Source organism: Gadus chalcogrammus, chromosome 3 (assembly GCF_026213295.1).
Source record: "Gadus chalcogrammus isolate NIFS_2021 chromosome 3, NIFS_Gcha_1.0, whole genome shotgun sequence".
Lineage (NCBI taxonomy): Eukaryota > Metazoa > Chordata > Actinopteri > Gadiformes > Gadidae > Gadus > Gadus chalcogrammus.
In genome coordinates, this window is record NC_079414.1 from 20,413,863 (window position 1) to 20,436,282 (window position 22,420).

A 22,420-nucleotide genomic window follows, 5' to 3' on the forward strand; every position below is an offset into this window, starting at 1 on the left:
TTGGTTTGTATGGAAAATAGTTGGTTGGTTGGTATGGAAAAGAGTTGGTATGCATGGTGATGGGGTTGGTTAGTTTAGTGATAGGGTTGGTTGGTTTGGTGATGAGTTTTAACTAGGTGTTTTGATTTAAAATATTTATATTTTAAAATCTACAAGCACATTGGTAACCACAAGCTACTATTGCTTGCTAAGAGACTTTGATGATGTAGGTGTTGTTCTTGCAGGCATTTAGTCAGGATATTCGCCATATAAAAAGCTCTGAGGATATAATGGCTGACGCTTCGTCTTGCGCGTCTTACTTCAGTTTTACTGTACACGCTTATAAATGTTACCTCTATCTGTCTGTCCTAGTTGTTTGTCCTGATCCCTCCTAAATGCTTCTAGGTACCAAGTTGCTGAGGGGTTGAGATGAGGAACATTAGGGATTGGTATAGGGCATGTACACAACTAAATAGATGGCCAGTACATATTCTGAAGTTTGTATTTTTTAGTAAAATGTTTTTTTTTGCGGAGTACCTGTTTGGTCTCCGCTCTTATGGGGGGAGGTGTGATGAACTTTCTCTAGATTGTTGTGCAGGGGATTTTGGAGGCGTGTCTCAGGTGTGGCACCAGGAGCTGCAACGTACCTGATCTCAATTCCAATCAGGCTCATCAACACTTATATGAGATGGCTGCCTAGACCAACTCACACTACCCAGACCAACTCACACTACCCAGACAGCAGGGCTTTTGGTTCTTTAGATGGGTCTGATATACTACACATCACTCCAGACAATACTGATGTACATGGTTTATCTTTATTGTTTCTAAATAAATATACTTTAGTTAAACTTGTGTGGTCTCCCCTTTTTTTTCTTTTTTTTCATGAATTACAAGTTCATGACAGTAGTTAATTAATATCGAACGGTGTTGTTCGGAGTAAAATAAACATACGCCTCAAACTGTCTTCACACATTGCTAATACTATTGCACTTTTTTTTATTTTATAAAATGAAGTACTATGAAAACCAGCATTTATTTGAATGTAGATATTCAATCTCTATTGTATTTTTCTACTTGTGGCTGTTAGGCCTATCATGTGAATATTTGTTTGATTTACTTTGCTATTGAGTTAAAAAGAATATTTTCACCTTTTGCACATATTGACTTCCATGGAATTGAGTTTTATGATGTTTGACCGAACAAATGTGTTTGAGAGGCCTTCACATCAGCCTTGTATTATAATTAGTGCTGTCGAGCGATTAATCGCATTAATGTCATAGTTAACTCGTAATTAATCGCAATTTTTTTTCTATTCTAACTATCCCTTGATTTCGTGCTGCTAGTCTTTTAGTGAGATCAGAGAGTGTTGAGAAGGACAGTAAGAAGAGAGACCCGTAGTGAATTCAACCCGGTCCACTTGACATCGGGTAGGTGCATGACGGTACCGTAAAACTTCAATAGCCCAGGCTTTTATTTGTTTCAATCACTGAACTTTTGAACAAAACTCTTGCTCAGCAAAGATGGGAAATACTATAACATTTATTATTTAAACCAGTATGAATATTCCTACTGTACGTAGGCCTATACACATTACCAGGCTATCAAATAATGCCTATACACACACACACACACACGGTGGCGGAGTGGTAATCGGGAGAGTCGGGAGAATTCCCAGTGGGCCGTTAACGTTTCGGGGCTGTCGGGCTGATTACCGCGGGATAACAATATTGCTTTTATAAAAGTACCTTACAGCGCTGTCCGGGCAGCCTGAGCTCGGCGCCCGCAACCTCTCACTCAGAGTGACACACAAACACACACACTTTTAAGGAGTTTTTCATCGCGCTCCGTATCCTTGCTTGCCCCATCAAGTTTGTGCGGCGTGCTTGTTGTTTTGTTTCCAGGGTGTAGCTAGATCCGGTATGGTGTTGTAGTTTTTCTAACGTGACTAGTTATTGCTAGATAGCAGGTGAAAAAACTACGTTTGCCAAACCAATATAGTGTTAATCGCGCGATAACGCCGTTAAAATTTCTTTGTGTTAACGCCGTTAATAACGCGTTAAACTGACAGCACTAATTATAATGTTTATATTTAAACAAATGTTAAAAAACCGCAACTACAGAAATATAAATGCTATGTATTAGGTAAAGATATTAATAGCAATAGCTAATTAATTGTTACAGGAAAGTGGTAACTGTCTTTTGACACACCTCTCTCAGGGATAAAATGTGCTATTTGGCTCTGACAACCTCCCCTCCGACAGCATTATGCCCGGACCTGCACTCGATAAACGTACTTTTACAGAGGAATTCCTATTGGCTCTGTGCAACACAAAGTGCTTGACTGGAACCGGTAAGTTCCATACTAAGCTTGTGTATTGCTTTGTTAATCTTTTATTAGACAGCCTTTGTGTTTCGATGGATAGGCCTATCCTACAAAAGAAGAGGATTACTTTAAGGTGTCCTTACAAGAGTCTTTAATTTCCCTCTTATATTGTAGACAAAACCTAATGTGGCAAACTCTAGTGGTAGTTATATATTTACCGGTGGAACAATATAAATAAACAATGTAAATATAGCAGCGGTTATAGTAGACATCTCATGCATTTAGTTTCCCTGAGCCTCTGTACCCAACATCCTTGTCATCCGCGAGGTGCCTCGCTGCCATTCTGCGGGTGAAGGAGGACTTCACCCGCAGAATGGCAGCTCCGGCACAGACGCAACAACAGCTCCATCCCCCCCCTCTTCTCAGCAGTGGTGGCACTGCAGCCACACAACCCTGATCAACGAAGCCAAAGGTGAGGTCAGGGGTCACCCAGTGACACTGAGACACCACATCACCAATCACCATACGTGCATACACACAGTTGACACACAGATCGGTATTAAACCGATCTGTGTGTCAGAGACAGAGCAGAGACAGGACAGAGCAGGCAGAGTTGATAACGGGGAATCAATCCGGAAAACACTCGAGAGGCTAGTACTGAAGACTTAGGGCAATCTTGCACTGAGTGAACTGAGAGGGGAGTCTATATACCGGGTTGATTACTGATCTGACTAATATTCGTCAGAGCCCTCCATCCTCTCATCTTTGGCTCCTGGTTTGGTAGTTGTACTGGGAATGGTATCCCAAGGACAGGCTGATGGTGGCCCCTAGGAGCAAGCAGAACTCCCTCCAGAAGTCCGAGGCGAACTGGGAGCCCCGGTCAGAGACCTAGGCAACCGGGATGCAGTGGAGCCGGACGACGTGAGTCAGCAGCAGCTGGGCAGTCTCTTTGGCTGATGGTAGCTTGGGTAATGGCACGAAGTGGGCCATCTTGCTGAAGCGGTCTACCACCGTCAGTATGGTGGTGTTGCCGCAGGACGGTGGCAGACCGGTGACGAAATCCACGGAGATGTGGGATAGGGGCGATGAGGAACCGGCAGTGGATGCGGGAGACCAGCAGGAGCCTGGAGCGTGAGCTTGAGTTGGTTGCAAGTAGGACAGGAGTTGACAAAGCCTCTGTTGTCCTCTCCCAGGGAGGACCACCAGAACGACCTCCTTGGTTCCCTGGATTCCAGGGTTGCAGGTGCGTTGAGAGCTAGGGGCCACTGCAGAACCTTGGACCGGAGGTCAGGTGGCGCAAACAGGCGATTGGAGCTGGGACCGGGCTGGTCCTGGAAGTGGTGGCAGCAGGCAGATCTGATGACAGGATGAGCTCCAACCTAGGATAGCCCCAGTGGTCCAGTCGAGGTGGGGGTTATGACGACGGAGCCAGGGGAACCCCAGGAGGAGCGGATGGCGAGGAGACTGCAGGATGTGGAACTGTACAGTCTCATGGTGGTTGCCAGAGAGGAGCATATGGATAGACACCCTCTGGTGGGCGACTGTCTTCATAATGAGGCCGTCCAAAGCCTTGAAGGGAACTGGACAGGGCAGGATAACTCGATTGACCCCCCGCTCTTGAGCTAGATGGTCGTTGATAATGTTCACATCTGAACCAGAGTCTATGGGCCCTATCTTGCATCCGGCGCAATTGACTTAATCACTGGCGCATGTGTCGTTGCTAGTTTGCAACTGGCGCAGAGCGTTCTTTTCCCTCCTGCGCCATGCGTCGGTAAATTAGGGAATGATCTTACTCCCAAAGGAGCGGCTCGGCGAAAGGAGGAGGCGTGTTCTGGCGCAAACGTTCCCTGGTGCTATCTTGCAAGGCGGGCGCGCGTGTGTGTATGTGTAACACACACACACGCGCGTCCATCTGTTTAAACACACGCAAACTAAACACGTAACGCATTATACAGTCCATGGCAATGTATATTAACGGGGGGACACATGCATATTAGGAACACAAGTCGATAACGATAATGCATACAATACTGATAAGAAACTATGTTTATAATGTATTACGTATATCATTAAATAGAACTACAGTAACCGCATATCATATGTTATATCATATACGCTTTCTTTGCCGAAATTTATTTGGGGACTCAGTATTTCAGAAGTTGTGGAAGAAAACCTTATATCATGTGGGAATCAGGCCATATTATTTGGCCATAAACTGAGCCATTTAAAGTTTGAAATTCATGTGCATCTGTCTCATCGGAGACTGCAAACGCGCTGTCAAAATATCAACTCGTCAGATTCAAATGCGTCATGGCTCTTAAAGGGGACGGGAGCTGGCACTCTCATTGGTTTATTGCACGTTACGCCCAAACCACACCTACGGGTAATTAGGCTACTTCAGACCAACCCTTTTTAGATATGCGCAGGAGTCATTTTTCTCGCCGGTAAACTAGCGACATCGCCGTAGAACCGCCCACAAAGCTACTTGCGCTTGGCGCTTCTCACTTGCGTTTCAGACCGTTAAAATAGGGCCCTATAAGTGTGGCGAGAGTCTGGGAGCCTTAAGGCAACAGTAGTCGGGCTGGGCACATGAGGCGTAGGTTGGAGGAGGTTTTAGGAGGTTCAGGACCTCCTCCCTCACTGGTGAGCCCGGGCTTTTGCTGATAACTTGGACAGGAGGTGTCCCATCTGACCACAGTAGAGGCAGAGGTTCCCCACGTGGAGCATAGGCTGCTTACAGAGACGCGTTTTTTTGACGGCCTGCTTATGAGGTGGAAAGCTAGCGGATCGTGAGGAAAGATAAGATGAATGTGATAATTTATGTTTCGTCCTAGATTCGCTGATTAATGTTTAATTTAGAGGCAAATTTCAACAGCCTTTTGAGTGCGAAGGAAGGAATTTACCGGCGGCAATCACTTTCCCAATAATAAGGGGTTCATTGCTAAATAACAACAGGTCTTTTGGGAAAAGGGCTTTCACAGCATACACCTGAATTTCATCACGCCTGCACCCGCCCAGAATATTTCCAGGCCATGTTACGAGTTGTGCGATTGTACTTTCTGTTTGATAGGGGTTTATCTTTAAGAACAGGTAAGATTAGTTTTTGTTGTGACTATTGTGGCAGACGGCAGGGAGGAGTGAGGGGAGTGGTATATCTGGCGACCTGCTGCCTCCACCCCCAAGCCTTACATGGACTTCCTCCCTTTAACGATGCAAGCCTGAGGATCATCAAGCAGGAGTGCTTGGGGTTAAATGGGAGAGCGGAGGTAGATGACACTTTTCCCACCCTGGTTGTATAAAAACCCGTTGAACAAATTACCTGGACTTTGAACTGCTCTCTGTGTTGGGTGGTTTAATTTTCAACTTGGTGACGCGGAAACCCCACACCCAGGAGCCCGCTACAATATATTGTGAAATGGTATAAGTTATGGTGCAGTCTTTCACCCTTTAGATGAAAAAATTTAGTTCACCGCACCATTCAGGTATTCTAATTGAACTTTTTTGATAATGGTCCACGTTCACACTCATTCCTTTTTCTTTCTCCATCGTCTTGCAGTTGCACTTTAACACGATATCTCCCTTTAAAGGAACTTTCTGAAGGAGATCCATTCATTCTATCGACTTGCTCTACGACCGGTTGATTGGAATTGACCGGGTTGTCTGACTACGGATGAAATCAAGACAACAGGCCTATTCTGTTCATTAACAGACGGAATACAATACAACCTCAGTTCCTTCACAACTATTTAGAATTTAAAATGGTGGGGAAAATCCTCCTCCTTATACTGGGTGAGTCTTGTGTGTGTGTGTGTGTGTGTGTGTGTGTATTAGGGAGAGAGAGAGAGAGAGAGAGTGAGAGACACTCATACACACTTGCTCATACACACTTGTGTATGAGTAAGTTATAGGGGGTAGAGGGTATTTCACTACCTGATTTGAAGCGTTCTGCTGAACGTACCTGTCATGGAAATGTCAATCATAGCTATAATATACAATTATATACAAATTATATTTACCTTTTTTATATAATTACTATCAATATTAAAATGAATTGTATACATTCTCCCTGTATCTTAAGATACATCCCTCCCTCTCTCTAACTCAGGTTAATATAGTTCACATTCGCATTTGCATTGGAGCCACTAGCCCAATCGACTGACTTCTTTGTTACGTAGATTCCTCTAAATTTCTTGCAGTCTTGCAGACATGTCTACCTATCCCATAGTGCATTGCAGTTAACTTGGCCTCTCTCGCCAATCCTAAACTCTCCACTATGGTCATTCCCACTTACCTTTTGTTACCTGTGTATTACCTATCTGCAATGCAAACGTATCCCGATAAGAATCAAGTGCTTCTAAAACTTTTAAGAATCTTGTGAACTATTTAATGATTACTTAATAACATTAATAATGGTCTTATGAGTTACTTATAGTTGTTAAACACCTCATCAAGCATATGCGTCAAACCATCATCCACTTGCATGAACAGAACTTCCGGTTTAAAATTACCTTCAAAATAAAAGCCTTTCAAGGATATATTATATGAGGCACAAAACAGATCAAGCTCGCTCAAAAGTGTAAACTTATTAACCTTTATAAGCATTGTTCCCACTTTAGATCCCGTAGCTGCAAAATGCTTAAATAGCAGTTTAATAAAGGATTTATTAACCTTAATAAGCATAAAAAATGCTTAGTAACGGCTTAACAATGATAATAGGTAAGTTAGTAAGACTCAATGAATGGGTATGTAATGCTTTTATTAACAACTAAGAAACTCATAAGACTATTATTAATGTCATTAAGCAATCTATAAATAGTTTCTTATACATGCTTATAAAGTCGTATAATCTCACAATAAACATGTTTATTATGTTATTATTAACACTTATTAACACCAATTAATGTTAATAAGCATATAATAAGTGTCTTATTACCTATTAACAGAGGCTTAATACAAGGACCTTAATATACGTTACCAGCCAGGGATTATGAGAGAGCAATGCTGACCGACACGGCCAGACATTAAAGATCTCAGCAAAGCACTGTACAAGTCATGGATGTTTTCTCTGGTCATCTGCAAACCCCTGCCCCACCGCTAACAAGACCTCACTGTAGCTCATTGAGTTGTGATCACAGTCAATCTGACTCGGAGTTTAAAACAGCGTCTGCTGCCCACTCACTCAGTGTATTGTTGAGCTGCAACGGTATCCTCAGTGAATGTAGACAGTGGTATGCATGAGAGGGTTCTAGAATACGCTGGGATGGAGAACAAACAGTATTTATAATTTAAGTGGAAATCTGGAAGACATTGGGTATGGAACACAATCTAGTGACAAACGACCCAAAAAAGAAAGAACAGAACCATCCCTCTGCAGGTTGTGTGCTTCCTGCAGAGGGATAAGATCAACGGGGAGATGGGGGAAGTGGTGCATGGATGTTTCTAGACTGTAAATAACATCCTTTTCACGTATTGTAAAAGAATGAGACTCCAACTCAAATGTCAGACTGCTGAAGATTGTTTCTGTGGCTTGGGTCATGGCTGCCTGACTTATAGAATAGAAGCAGAACGTTTTGGAAATTAACTTTGTTTATCTCTCTCTCCTCCACAGAGTTACTGTTTATGCTCAAGGGTTCCTATTCATTCTGCCGAGTAGTTGATGCCCACGGTAACTATGTCATCCTCCTTTGTTGTTTTAAATGGATAGCATAAGTGTGCGACTCCCAGCCAAATGGTTCAGGGTTGGCTTGGCCCAGGAAGAAGAGCGGGTGGACTTGTAACCGGATGGTTGCTATTTAGATCCCCGGCTCCTCCAACCCTGCGTTCACACCAAAAGATGCAAAAAGTTGCCGCGCAGCACGATCCCATTCAAAGTGAATATAGAAACGCGTTGGTGCTTTGCTGCCGCATCACTTGCTGCCGAGAAAACCGGCAGCAAAATTTGATTTGCGGCGAGGCAAAATCTGATTTGCAGCGCCGCAAATCAAATTTTGCTGCGTGGCAACTTTTTGCATCTTTTGGTGTGAACGCAGGGTAACAGCTTGCCTTGTGTGGATGACTCCTCCGTAAAATGTGAAAAACGTTAGCAAGATACCTACCTGTCATGATTCAGAAAAGTACCTCCAACTTAATGACTCAAAATGTGTGCACAGTGACAAAAGAAGAGTGTGAACAGAACCCATTCGGTATATGTGGACACCACGCAAAGTGCTTCACCAGTCCGATGGGTTTCTGCTGCAATTGTCTGCCTGGGTTCAACTGGTTGAACATCGACGACCCGTGTTTGGGTACGTTCCTGTTCCTGTTTGCCTACATTCTTGTGAGGACAAATTATGACCAAACACGAGGACCCAGTGCTTACAAGCCCGATTATCCGGAGGTATGTGTGTGTATAGAGTGGCGTAGTCCCACATTTCAACCCAGTCTCAAGGGAATACGTGACACTGTCACGTCATTTAATCTATTCATTCGTGATCTGGGACACGTAATTTCAATTTTTTCGTGCCAAAAAGCACAGATTTCTAACAATATGACCTTGGCCACCCGTTTCTACTTTCACCTTTGATTCTGAGAAATTGTGACAATTCACGGATATATTTAATGCAGGTGCGCTGCTCTCTAGGCAAACCGCGACGGAAAAAAGGTAGCTGCTTCATCTCTTCTTTTTAGAATGAGTTTGAAATGTGTGCTTTTTGGCACAAAAAAAATGGAATTACGTGTCCCAGATCACAAATGAATAGATTAAATGACGTGACGTGACAGTGTCACGTATTTCCGTGAGACTGGGTTGCGCATTTCTATTTCCGATGCATGGGTCCTCAAAATGAAAATGAAAATGAAAATTATTTTCTGGCCCGTTTGAATTGTGCCATGAATTTCACATGAGTTGTTTGTGGTTCTTAAAGGTACTTTTCTTCCAAAGAAAACTACAATTTATCGCAAAGAAGTTCAATAAGGTTAGGTTTTGTGTGAGGCCGCTTTGTGAACTACAGCTCTGCGCTGCTCTCGACGCGAATGATATACGTAACAATCCGTACCTGGAACTCTGGTACAGGCATGACAATCTCTCTGCTCCACTTCACCGCTTTTTTCAGATGGGAGGATAGGATATTCCGACGCCTCACTATTCCGACAGTTCAATGTTCCGCAATATTTCCCATTAGATCGACATGATGCCACTATTCCGACGGTTCTATGTTACGAAAACGGAGCGCATTGGTCTGAAGTGCCGTTTTGCCGATTAGTCAAAAAGTGCCGTATTAGGCCGACGGTCTATATGCCGAAAATACACAATCCCTGGAGTTCCCCTGGACTCCAGGGATTGTGTTCCCCTGGACTCTCTCTCTCTCTCTCTCTCTCTCTCTCTCTCTCTCTCTCTCTCTCTCTCTCTCTCTCTCTCTCTCTCTCTCTCTCTCTCTCTCTCTCTCTCTCTCTCTCTCTCTCTCACTCACTCACCCACAGAGACTAAGCACCAAAATACAACCTTCTAGGCCTACATCTCATGTTCACAATGCATATTGGAGAGAAGAGTGACAAAAACGTCCCTTCATTTTGACACAGTGTTTTCGACCATGGACGGAGAGCAGAGGTCTAATTGCCAACACGGGCATTTACACACACGCCCACAATAGGCTAGTAAAAGCACACTGCAAACACAGTGAACAACACATACACACACACAGCTACTAAACATAACAATTGGATTTGTTTCATTTTTTTACTCAACATTTGACTTCTTTACGAGGAAAGTATTAATTCCTGTATACCGTGCCCTTCATAAATTCACCTGCTGAGAGAGAGAGAGAGAGAGAGAGAGAGAGAGAGAGAGAGAGAGAGAGAGAGAGAGAGAGAGAGAGGCTATAAAACTCCAGGGATTGTGTATTTTCGGCATATAGAACAGTGTTGGCCTAATACACCTCTTTTTTGACTAATCGGTAAAACGGAACTTCAGACCTTTTGCGTTCCATTTGCGTAACATAGAACCGTCGGCATAGTGGCATGTCGATCTAATGGGAAATATTTCGGAACATTGAAATGTCGGAACAATGATGCTTCGGAATTTGCAGCATGGCACCGCAGAAATTGTCAGAATTCCGGTGTGGGTGTCGGATTGACTCGGCTGCCAGATCGACTCGGGTCCTAGATGCACAATAATGACGCACTTGCTTTTAGACGTGTTTCCAATGGCTTTGTTTGTGCGAAAGAACGGGCTGCGTTCAATGAAATCAAAACCAAAACGGATTGAGCCTTCTTTTTATTTCCATGATTGAGCCCCTTTTATAAACAACCTTTCCGGGTTTTGTCCGTTGGCTTTTTTTGATACGTGAAGTGTCGATACGTCATCTGTAAGCGCAGGACCCCGAGTCGATCTGGCAGCCTAGTCAATCTGGTACCCACACCGGCTAATGCCACGGGCTGATGTGACCTGTCGCATAGGGAAGTTATAACATTTCCGACGATTTTATCCCAGAATGCATTATGTAATGCGAGGTAATGTGAGGCAACGCAACGCATGCTTGTTCGGAAACACGCCTATTAGGCCTATGTTTTCTCTACAGCCTTTAACTGAACAATTGCCCAATAAACGGTCAGACTCTTGACATGAAATATTATCATTTAAATCCACAAACAACATATGTGTAATTCGGGGCATAACAAGACTGGGACCAGAAAATAATTACTTTCTCTCCATTGAAACCCATTCCTATTTTACGATCCCATAGGTCCCATGGGCTCTACCGGAAGGGGGGTGACTTAGCCATTCTATACTGCCGTCTTGTGTGGGCCAATAACATTCCTCTATGTCCTTGTGTGTGGTCCCTCCCCATGGTGTGAAAGACACCAATGAGTGCTCCAGGGACAACATCTGCGGTTCCAATGCCTACTGCAACAACACCATCGGAAGCTACACCTGTACCTGTCGCTCAGGGTATACGAAGCAGAGTGCTGCAAGTCGCACCTGCATTGGTGAGACATTTGTTTGTGTGGAAGTTGTTTCTGTTTTTTCTGTCACAACTGTAAAAAGGTTTCTCAACCATATCCAGTATAATGAGTCTTCCTCCACTGTGTTTCAACCTCTTAACTTCCCACCAGACATTGACGAATGTGAGGATGGTGCAAAGCCAAATGAAGGCGTTTGTGGCATTAACGGCACATGTATAAATACCAACGGGAGCTTCTGGTGTGAGTGTCCAACCGGCTTCACTAACTATGGCAACGAAGGGACTCCATGTTCGGGTAATGCACCTACACCATTTTGTGAAAAGTAGCAGTATGAACATTTATCAATAGCAGCCTCTTCTGTCTTGAGTTGTAGTTCTGGCTATCAATTGCAACAGCTATTGTTGCCTGAGATCTTCCCACAGTGGTAGGGAGAAAGTGGACCAACCTAAAGTGATTTATAGCGGAAAACTTCCTGGATTGAGTCGTTTTGTTCTTGAGGAATTTTCTAGTTCAGAAATATTTCACGGAGTAAATAGCTGCAGTAGAAAACGTTGCAATTGCCTAAATTGACTTGGGGCTTAAGTTGGGGCTGAGAGCTTTGCTGGTATCTGGTCTCGTGTAACAACATTTAAGGCCAAAGTATACTTTCCCTACTGCCTAATCCGTAATCCGACTCCGTAACTACGTAGACCCCTCGACCCCTCGCCACCCGATCGATCTTATATGTTGACTCCAAACCATGTAAATAGTGTTGTAATCTTATTTGGAGTTTTATTGGTCCAATATGTGCAAAGTAAACAATGTACAAAGTAAATAAGGTGCAAAGTCAAACTGGGAAAAGAGATTCCGGAAATTATTTTGTTAGATGACCAATCAAAGCCCTCGCCGTCTCTGTTGCGTAGACGGATAGTTAAAAAATGTTGGATGCGCACGTAAGTTACGGTGAGGGTCTCCGACAGGCTCTCCGGCTACGGAGAGGGCTCTTTGTGTCTACGTACAGCACTTTACAGAGGACTGTAAACCGGCCTTTAGTGTCGCTATAGACTGTAATAATGTGTAATGTGTGCATAATACACTGTTCAATCTTGGGGGAGATAACAATCCTGCATCTATTGAGAAGGGGGCAAAAACGAAGGCAGTGTTGTAGACGGCGGTGGTCAGTGAGACCACTAAATACATCCCGGAGTTTGGATGGAGAATTCCAGTCATTGGTTTTAGCGATGAGAGAAATTGACGATGAACGTCACTTTCAGTAATTCAGGATGTCCTTCTGGGTTTTTGATGAGCTTTTCTTTTTGTATGCTATTCACGGCACTTTTTTTGTGTACAATGCTCGACAGTGCATTGACGGACAGAAGGCTCCGTTCATATCCGTATGTGTGATGGCCCTCTGGCTATCTGTGTGGAACTTCTCCCTTAAGATGGTTCCGGGTGGGTGGAGCTACACAATAAGCCCAATCAGTGTGTGGCAGATATAAGGCCCACCAGTCTGCCCATGGCTCTCTCCCTCTCCAGACATTAGTTGACTTTTGTTAAACCATTATTTTTGGTTACCTTTTTGTTTATCGATTACTTTTGCATTTAAACCTTGGTGTGTCTCCCAATTTGTTATGGCCAAGAGCCGGGCTGTGACAGTATGCGTATCTAACGTAGAGCATAAATGAGCCTTCATCATGAACGGGCGTGCACTGCTCTAACGACGTTCGAATGGGAGTAAGTCACACATGTGCAAGTCTCAAGCAAGTCTCGAATCTTAACCTTCGAGTCTCAAGCAAGTCCCGAGTAATGTTTGTGAGAGTCAAGCCAAGTCATAGCTTAGGTCAAGCAAGTCACAAGTCAAGTCTTAAAAATATAATAAGCTGGAAGACAACCGTCTTAAAGTGCTCAACTGTTATTTGCAACAAATACTTCAATATGTCGCAAAATGAACAAGTATGACTTCTATGTCCAATAATCCTTCAAAGAGGCCTCACTCTTTCATGTGAGGCCTTTCATGGGCCACGAATGAAGTTTCAATACACAGAGGCTACAGCCCAGTCGAATGTAGCAAGCTAAGTTACACAAACACCGCAAAATTAGTTCACTACATGTGAAGCTACTTTAAGTTCCGCCAACTTAACATGGCAATCAACATGAGAAACTACATGTCTAAATGACCAAATTCAAAAGTGTTTTTGTCAGTTTGTATGTTCTTCTTTCCTGAATCACTGAATGGCAGCTATTCAGGAATATACATAAGACAGTTTTTTGAATGTTTGAAGTGAATGTTTGAGGAGGTGTTTGTTCTGTCTCTTAGTCCCAGAACTTCCATCTTCTCACTGGTATTCACTGGATTGCACAAAAATTTGACCACACACTCAAGCTCTTGAATCTTGCGGTTTACCTCACTCTCACATGATCACAGGCATGTGTTTAGGTTGGTATCATGTCCCGGATTTTCTGCTTTTAGCCACATGTGTCTACCCCTAACCCTAACAACTCGCCTTGTGTGAATGACTCCTCCATCGGTGTGTGACTGTGTGCATGAATGGTTGTAAGCTGCTTTGGAAATAAATGTCTGCTAAATGTAAAGTGCATTGTAAATTCTCTGGGTTTGATCCCCAATATCCCTGAAGGCATCCATTAGAAAGATACCTGCCCATTGATGTCATGATTTTGAAAAGTTTCTCCAACCTAATGACTCAATATGTGTGCACAGGGACAGAAGAAGATGAGTGTGAACAGAATGTCGGTATATGTGGAAACCACGCCATGTGCATCAACACTCCGGGGAGTTTCTGCTGCAAGTGTATGCCTGGGTACAAGGAGTTGAAAAATAGGCCTGAGTTCACCTACGACGGACAGTGTTTGGGTACGTTCCTGTTCACTTTGTTGCAGGATGTGTTTTGTCTTATGAGGACAAATAATAACCAATTTGAGGACCCTGTGCTTACAAGCCAGAGTCCCTGGAGGTCTGCCTATGTGTGTTTGCATATACTGCCATCTTGTGTGGGCCAATAACATTCCTCTGTGTCCTTTTGTGTTGTCCCTCCCCATGGTGTGACAGACATCAACGAGTGCTTGGAAATTGGGAACATCTGTGGTCCCAATGCCGACTGTAGCAACTCCATTGGAAACTACACCTGCATCTGTCTCTCAGGGTATACGAAGCAGGATGCTACGAGTCACACGTGCATTGGTGAGACATTTGTATGTGTGTATGTTGTTTCTTTTTTTTTCTGTCAAATGAAGCTGTTTTTCAACCATATCCAGTAAAATGATTCTTTCTCCACTGTGTTTCAACCCCCTTCCTACCAGACATTGACGAATGTGTGGATGGTGCAAAGCCAAATGAAGGCGTTTGTGGCATTAACGGAACTTGTATAAATTCCATCGGGGGCTTCTGGTGTGAGTGTCCAACCGGCTTCACTAACTATGGCAATGAAAGGACTCCATGTTCGGGTAATGGTCTAAAACCATTTTGTACAGAGTAGCAGCATGAACATAATATCATTAGCAGCCTCTTCTGTCTTGAGTTGTAATTCTAGCAATCAATAGCAACATATATTGTTGCCTGTGGCAGTAGAAAGTGGGCCAGACTAAAGCTATAATTTTTGTATTGTTATCTTTGAGGAATTTTCTAGTTCAGAATGATTTTCATGGAGTAAAAAGCTGCAGTAGAAAACGTTGTAAAACCTACATTGACAACATGAAAAAGTTAGGGCTGAGGGCTTTGCTGATATGTCTCGTGCAACATCATTTAGTGTCGCTATAGACATAGTTGTAATGATGTGTGCATAATACACTGTTCATGGAGTGTGTGTTTTGACCAATAGCTCAGATGGATATCAGATCAAGACTGCACACTTGTTTCGAAGTGTTTGAAGTGAATGTTTGAGGAGGTGTTTCTTCGGTCTCTTAGTCCCAGAACTTCCATCTGTACACTGATATCTCCCTGGTTATTCGTTCTTCTCAACAAAGAACCTGGCTTGATGAAATGGACACCCACACACACACACACACACACACACACACACACACACACACACACACACACACACACACACACACACACACACACACACACACACTCCATACATCACACACACACGCATGCACGCACGCGCACACACACATAGCTCTTGAATCTGTTTAATCTTCGGTTTAGACTCTATTGAGTATTTCCTTTTGCAGTTTCATAAAAAAACTAGGTTGAAACAGGGTTGTCAGGGCGGTCATTTATTTTTTTAAATAAATTCATGACCTCACAGTCACATGATCACAGGCATGTGTTGAGGTGGGTATCATGTCCCGGATGTTCTGCTCTTAAACATGTTTGTTTACTGTTCTAGAGCTAAAGTGTGACCAGTTCGAGGACCCCGTTGCAGCCTCATCACAGGTGATTATAACGCGCTTGCTTAATGAGGGTGCTCATAATGCATTCATATATGCTAACTGAAGTGGTATGGGTGCATTTCCAGTGTTTTCTTGCCACAACCCAGTGCTGCATCACTATGTCATTACTCTGTTGGCGTAGTATTTTTCGAAGTATCTTTAAAGCCTGCTCTCTCTGGGCATCTCCCGTTCTCCCCAGCCTTATGGAGGTCTGGCAGAAATCTTGGCCCAAATGAAGAGTAGCTGTTTAGCGCTGGCCCGACCGGACCAGTATGGGAACAAGACCACTGGACCCACGGTGCTCCTCAATGTAAGAACTACAGAGAGGCAGTGCATGGGCACGCAGACACACACACACACACCGACACCGACACACACACACACACACACACACACACACACACACACACACACACACACACACACACACACACACACACACACACACACACACACACACACACACACACACACACACACACACACAGACACACACACAGACACACACACACACACACACGCAGCGGTGCTGCTCTCCTGAATCCCGTGTCTTCTCTGTCCTGCTGCGACATGGCAGAGCCTCTTCGACCTGACAGCGGACGTCCTGTCCAGCAACCATACGGGCGACAGTGTGGTGGCCATGAGCAGCCTGCTCAGCGCAGTGGAGGACTCCATCAAACTCATCGGCCCCCAACTCACTGAGAACCAAACCAGCATGAACACAAGCCAGACAGGTGACTGCACGCACACACAGACACCACAATTATGTACTCTTCATCATTGATCATTGACCCCTAATCCTCTTCCCCTTCAATGAGAGTCGCTTCACGATAAACTCAATCAATGCGATGTGCAGAGCCATGCCACTGCGTATGTCCTTTAGCCACGAGTCCTATTTGTTTGTGTGCAGAGACGAAGATCACGGTGTGGAAGAAGACAACTCCCCCGAGCGGGCCGGTGCACCTGACCAACACCAATGCCAGCCTGGAGGCGGACTGGAGCACGGCCATCGGGAACGGAACCTACCCTGGTAGACAAAAACAACTCGGCTAACACTCTGTTCTGCCTCTTTTCTCTCCTCCCCTCTTCCCCTCCTCTCCCTTCCTCTCTCCTCCGAGTTCATATCTCTTCTCCCTGCGTCCGCAGGTTTCGCCCTCGCTGCTCTGGTGAGTTATAAGAACCTGGAGACCATGCTGAACCATTCCTTTGAGCAGATAACCTTACCCGAAAAGAACGACAGGAAGCCCAGCTACGAGCTCTTCTCCAAGGTGGTGTCGGCGTTGGTCTCCAACCCTGACACACAGCACCTAGACAAGCCTGTCATTCTCACCCTACGACACCTGAAGGTAGGCACCAACCAAGACATCTCCTCAAATGCATGTATTTATTTAAATGCCAGTTTTTAAAAGATCAGAGGCAAAGTGTGTGTGTGTGTGTGTGTGTGTGTGTGTGTGTGTGTGTGTGTGTGTGTGTGTGTGTGTGTGTGTGTGTGTGTGTGTGTGTGTGTGTGTGTGTGTGTGTGTGTGTGTGTGTGTGTGTATGTGTGCCATCCTCAGGAGCTGAAGGAGTCCGCTGAGGTGAGCTACACCTGTGCCTACTGGAAGGCTGCGGGAGGCGGGCTGCAGGGGAAGGAGGAGGAGGGCGGGGCCTGGTCCACCCGCGGCTGCACCCAGGTCTCCTCCAACGCCTCCCACACCGTCTGCAGCTGCACCCATCTCAGCAGCTTTGCCGTTCTCATTGCCCTCTACCCCATCAACGTGAGGAACCCGGGACCGACCAATCACGATCTCACAAACACACTAACGCAATCTAATCTATCATACTCTTGTCTAGTTTATTTTATAGTATCTAGTCTAATATAATTTAGTCTAGTATATGGTCTAGCCTAGATTTGTCTAATCTAATCCAAACCAATCTAGGGTTATCTAATCTGAGCTAACCCGATTGGATCCAATCTGATGCAATCTCATTTTATTGGATCTAGAGTAGACTATTCTAATCTGGTCTAATGGGCTCTGATCTCTTCCCCTCTCAGCACACCTTTGGCCTCATGCTGCTGACCAAGCTGTGCCTGGTCGTCTCACTGCTATGTCTGTTCCTGTGCATCCTCACCTTCATGTTCTGCCGCTCCATCAAGGGCACCCGCAACACCATCAACCTCCACCTCTGCATCTGCCTCTTCCTAGCCGACCTCGTCTTCCTCGCAGGCATATCCGAGACCCAACCCCAGGTGTGCACCTTTAATGGGAAAATGAAATGACAGACAGATCGTCATTCACAATGACGGATTACCGCATGGGGGCACATGTCCATGGCCCAGGCCAATGGGGGTGGCCTTGATATATATATACATATACAGTATATATACAGTATATATACTTTTTTTTTTATTCAAATAAAAATTAAAATGGCCAAAACTTTGGTCATAAAAGGATTTGAATGTTTTTGATTTGCAAAAACATTTAAATCACATTTAAAAAAAAAAATAACGTGACGTGACGTCAATGTCGTAATGCTTGGTCAACGGTCAATTTCACAGTGAAAATGGAGGAACGTGTGCTAAGCAGGTCTTCAAAGCTCAAACGAAAGAAAGAAAAAGACACCAAAGCTACTGCCATACAACAAATACCGTCCACTTCAAATTTTTTAACAAAAAACGAGAACCCGGTGACGGTAATGCAGCTGTGTGATGCATTATAATGTGTGCGATTGCGGATTGCATGAGTTATAATATGCGATCAAATTCGGTGTGCTAGTGCGAGTATTTGCGTGTTGGTAGGGGTCCATGGCTGGTTTGTGTCCGGGTCCCTTGGTCATGTTAATCCGTCCTTGGTCATTCACTGTCCTCCACCAGGAAGTTCCTTTTGAGGTCATAGGGCCGCATGTTTCAACCCAGTACACATACAGGACATAAACGACCACACTAAGAGACTGAGTACATACTGTAGGGCCCAAAATGTATTTATTTAGTCTGTTTTGTTAATTGGTTTATTTTGATAGGTTGCTCAGTCTGTTTTTGGTTCATGTCACTTCCGTTTGATTGACACATGGGTGGGGTTTAATCTACCTGGGCACTGGGATCAGCAGGAAGTTATGGACAAAGGGGCTTAATGGCGCTCCTGATATTTTCTGTTTACTGTCGTCGTCGTCGTCTTCGTTGTTCACATCTTCGTGCATTATATATATGATTTAATGACCATCAAGTTTCCATTCATCAGTTTTTAGTCCGTCTTTTCAGTAAACTGCAATGGCCTCCTTACAGGTCTCCCAAAAAAACCTCTAAGGAAACTTTTTCAGAATGCTGCTGCTGGAGTTCTAACAAAGACCAACAAATATCTAAGAAAGACCAAAAAACATATTACACCAATTCTAAAATCGGTACATTGGCTTCTTGTAGGTCAGATAATTGATTTTAAAGTCATGTTGCTAACTTATAAATCCCTACATGGTTAAGGTATATATAATATTTAACTGATATTATTCCACTACATAAGCCTTCTAGACCACCACGATCTTCTGAGACCAATCTGTTAATTATCCCCAGAAACACGAAATATAGGAAAGTCAGACTTAGTTACTATGCAAGAAATGGCTGGAATAAACTCCCAGAGGATTTAAAACTTGCCCCAACTCTGATCACTTTTAATACAATACTTTAGCTTTCTGTTAAATCTTAAATACATTGCACTTTCTAAGATGCTTTTTTAACTTTGCCTTTATTTTCTTTTTTATTACTAAAATGCTTTTTCAACTTTGCCTTTATTTTCTATTTTTACCAAAGAGATACATGATCTGATATAAGAGAGACTGTTGAAAGGATATGGGTTTGAGTCCCGGTTTCTGTCTGAGTTAAAGTCCTAGAATCCGGGTTGGAGCCCCAGAATCTGGGTTGGAGTCCCAGAGAAAGGACCAAGTTCCTTTAGGTCGGGTTGGAGTCCCAGAAAAAGAACCAAGTTCCTTTAGGTCGTGTTGGAGTCCCAGAGAAAGGACCAAGTTCCTTTAGGTCGGGTTGGAGTCCCAGAGAAAGGACCAAGTTCCTTTAGGTCGGGTTGGAGTCCCAATGTGGGTACCAGAGAGACTGTTGATCTGATCATATATATTGCGCTTTTTTATATTGCACATTGCACTTTATAAAATGCTTTTTTAACTAATGAAAGGTGCTATATAAATAAAGTTGCCTTGCCTCGCCTTGCTTAAAGTATACTTTCAACCGATACTCACCTCTAGACTTGGATTTGTTTTGAACGACGCGTAACTGCACGGAGCCCACATAAGCCTCGTAGCGGCCTTTATTGGAAAGCTGTCACTGCAGCTACTGTATAGGTTTAGACTCTCCTCTGACCCGTTGCTTTCACCCCAGGTTGGATGTCGGTTGGTGGCAGGCCTGCTCCACTTCTTCTTCCTGGGGGCGTTCAGCTGGATGCTGCTGGAGGGCGTGCACCTGTACCGCATGTTGGTGCTGGTGTTCAACACCACCATCCGACCGCGCTACCTATACACCGTGGGCTACGGGACGCCCCTCTTCATCGTCATCATCTCGGTCATCAGCAGACCCACGGGATACGGCACTGACCAATAGTACGTAAGGGCGGCTGTGGTTGTGTGTGTGGTGTGTGTGTGTGTGTGTGTGTGTGTGTTTGTGATTGTCCATGTGTGTGTGTCTGTGTGCTTGGTTATCTGTGTGTGTTTGTATGTATGTACCTGCATGTGGGCGTGTGTGTATGTGTGTGTGTGTATGTGTTGGGTGGTCAGTGGGTGTGTTTATCTGTGTATGTGTTTGTGTGTGCGTGTGTGTATGGGTTTATCTGTTTATGTGTGTGTGTGTGTGTGTTCATCTTTGTGTGCGTGTATTTGTCTCTGTGTCGCCCCTCTCCACCCCAACTGGCCTTGCGGAGGCAGTGCAATGGTCTTTGGGTGGTGCACGGGCACAGTCAAGTTAATTGTGCACACCTACGAAGGTGTGCTTTAAAGCCATGCCTTCAGCCTCAGAAGGGGGCTTACTTTCTCGTGACAACATGTGCTACTGTCAACACTTCTAACTTTTCAATTATTTATGAAAGTAAACACTTTATTTTGGGATTTAAACTCTGTGGTCTGTCTCCATCCTTTGTTGCGGCTTCCGAGCCAGTCGTAACAGTCTGTATATGTGTGTATGTTCATGTTTGTTTGTGTGTGTGTGTGTGTGTGTGTGTTTGTGGGTGTGTGCGTGTCTGTGTGTACCACTGACAGTATGTGACCATCTAAGCAAGACAAATAAGGGGAGCAACGTGCTTTCCGCCTAAGTGAGTGTTCCCATGCACTCTTGCGTATCTTTGTAAACATACCTGTGTATGTGCGTGTGTGTGTGATATCCTGCTCTTTAGGCAAGTCCATGACTTTATGGAATGTATGTTTGTGTGTGTGTGTGTGTGTGTGTGTGTGTGTGTGTGTGTGTGTGTGTGTGTGTGTGTGTGTGTGTGTGTGTGTGTGTGTGTGTGTGTGTGTCCCTCCCATAGCTGCTGGCTGACGACAGAGCAGGGCCTCATCTGGAGCTTCTTCGGGCCGGTGTGTGTCGTCATTGGCCTCAACGTGGTCTTCTTCAGCATCACCATGTGGAAGCTGGCCCAGAAGTTCTCCAGCCTCAAAGTTGACCTCACCCACCTGCACAAAATACGGTCAGCCGGCACATGGATTCATTTATCTAATTGTGTGTGTGTGTGTGTGCAAGAATACAGCTCTTTGTTTCTCATGCTCCCCTACAATGTGCAGAGTGTATTGTTTGTCGCTAGCCTGTGTTATTTGTCGAGAGAGAGAGAGAGAGAGAGAGAGAGAGAGAGAGAGAGAGAGAGAGAGAGAGAGAGAGAGAGAGAGAGAGAGAGAGAGAGAGAGAGAGAGAGAGAGAGAGAGAGAGAGAGAGAGAGAGAGAGAGAGAGCACACACTCTGGATGGGGTCTTTCTAGTCTGTTTTATTACTGGTTTGATCGTCTATCTGGGGTGATGTCCTTATTCTCTATCTCTTTCTATCTTATCTCTCACTCCTACCCCTTAATATGTCTTTGTTTGGTCTCTGTCTCTCTACAGAGCTTTTACAGTCGGTGCTATAGCTCAGCTGTGTGTGCTGGGTCTGATGTGGCTCTCTGGGGTGTTCCTGTTTAAGGAGGGGGACTTGGTGGCTGCATACATATTCACCATCCTTAACGGCCTACAGGGGGCGCTGATCTTCCTCCTGAACTGTCTGCTGTCAAAGCAGGTAGGACAAGGTGTTAGTGTGTGTGCGTGTGTTTGGGGGGGGGGGGGATATTTCTTGTGTCAATGGCATCTGTTGATGGTGTTCTGCTTCCCCCTACAGGTGAGAGAAGAGTATGCCAAATTATTTTCCTGTGTCCGTCAACAAACCAGTAAAGTCCGATACAGTCGGCCGCAGGTCAGAATGAGTTCACTACTGAGTCCATGGGCTGTTCGATATCCCTCCCTCCTGGTTCAGCCCTGTAAACGCTTCTTCGATCACCCTCTCTTTACTAGACTGTGTCTCTCAGGACTGGATGAAGAAAGATACAATTTGAGTGTTTCTAAAAATAATTTAACCCTTTCTCTGTGTTATACACCCCCCTAGGCATCCCGGAGCGGTCCACACACAAACGAATCAAATATATGAAGAATCCTCATACACACGGCTCCTCCCCTTGCTCTGTCTGGGGTTGGATTTTTTGTACTTTTACAACCAAAAACATTTATTTGAATGTATGCAATCTCCATTCCATTTTTCTTCTGGCGGCTGTTAGGCCTAGGCCTATCATGTGAATATGTGTTTGCTTTACTTTG

General features: G+C 44.5%; 2 protein-coding genes across 2 annotated transcripts; both read left to right on the forward strand.

Annotated features, from left to right (window-relative positions):
* Nucleotides 1–8,395: 8,395 nt before the first annotated feature.
* On the forward strand, nt 8,396–14,549 carry LOC130380083 (adhesion G protein-coupled receptor E1-like). Its single transcript, XM_056587266.1, has 6 exons — nt 8,396–8,589; nt 11,141–11,269; nt 11,396–11,539; nt 13,944–14,096; nt 14,292–14,385; nt 14,543–14,549. The coding sequence occupies exons 1-6, from the start codon at nt 8,406–8,408 to the stop codon at nt 14,547–14,549; spliced, it is 711 nt and encodes a 236-aa protein (XP_056443241.1). The 5' UTR covers nt 8,396–8,405.
* A 91-nt stretch (nt 14,550–14,640) lies between these two features.
* On the forward strand, nt 14,641–22,311 carry LOC130379571 (adhesion G protein-coupled receptor E5-like). The gene is made up of 13 exons (XM_056586503.1): nt 14,641–14,686; nt 15,577–15,623; nt 15,819–15,929; nt 16,197–16,353; nt 16,530–16,649; nt 16,766–16,965; nt 17,176–17,376; nt 17,655–17,849; nt 19,980–20,197; nt 21,115–21,273; nt 21,680–21,848; nt 21,948–22,022; nt 22,212–22,311. Exons 3-13 carry the CDS (start codon nt 15,852–15,854, stop codon nt 22,251–22,253), a joined length of 1,614 nt encoding a protein of 537 aa, XP_056442478.1. The 5' UTR covers nt 14,641–14,686; nt 15,577–15,623; nt 15,819–15,851; the 3' UTR covers nt 22,254–22,311.
* The last annotated feature ends 109 nt before the right edge of the window (nt 22,312–22,420 follow it).

Bases quoted from the DNA above. Each gene is read 5' to 3' on its own strand.
- LOC130380083 (XM_056587266.1), top strand. From the start codon at position 8,406: ATGATTCAGAAAAGTACCTCCAACTTAATGACTCAAAATGTGTGCACA. The intron at 8,590-11,140 runs GTACGTTCCTGT...ATGGTGTGAAAG, and splicing joins CATCGACGACCCGTGTTTGG to ACACCAATGAGTGCTCCAGG. The intron at 11,270-11,395 runs GTGAGACATTTG...ACTTCCCACCAG, and splicing joins TGCAAGTCGCACCTGCATTG to ACATTGACGAATGTGAGGAT.
- LOC130379571 (XM_056586503.1), top strand. From the start codon at position 15,852: ATGAAGAGTAGCTGTTTAGCGCTGGCCCGACCGGACCAGTATGGGAAC. The intron at 15,930-16,196 runs GTAAGAACTACA...GCGACATGGCAG, and splicing joins GACCCACGGTGCTCCTCAAT to AGCCTCTTCGACCTGACAGC. The intron at 17,377-17,654 runs GTGAGGAACCCG...TTCCCCTCTCAG, and splicing joins TTGCCCTCTACCCCATCAAC to CACACCTTTGGCCTCATGCT.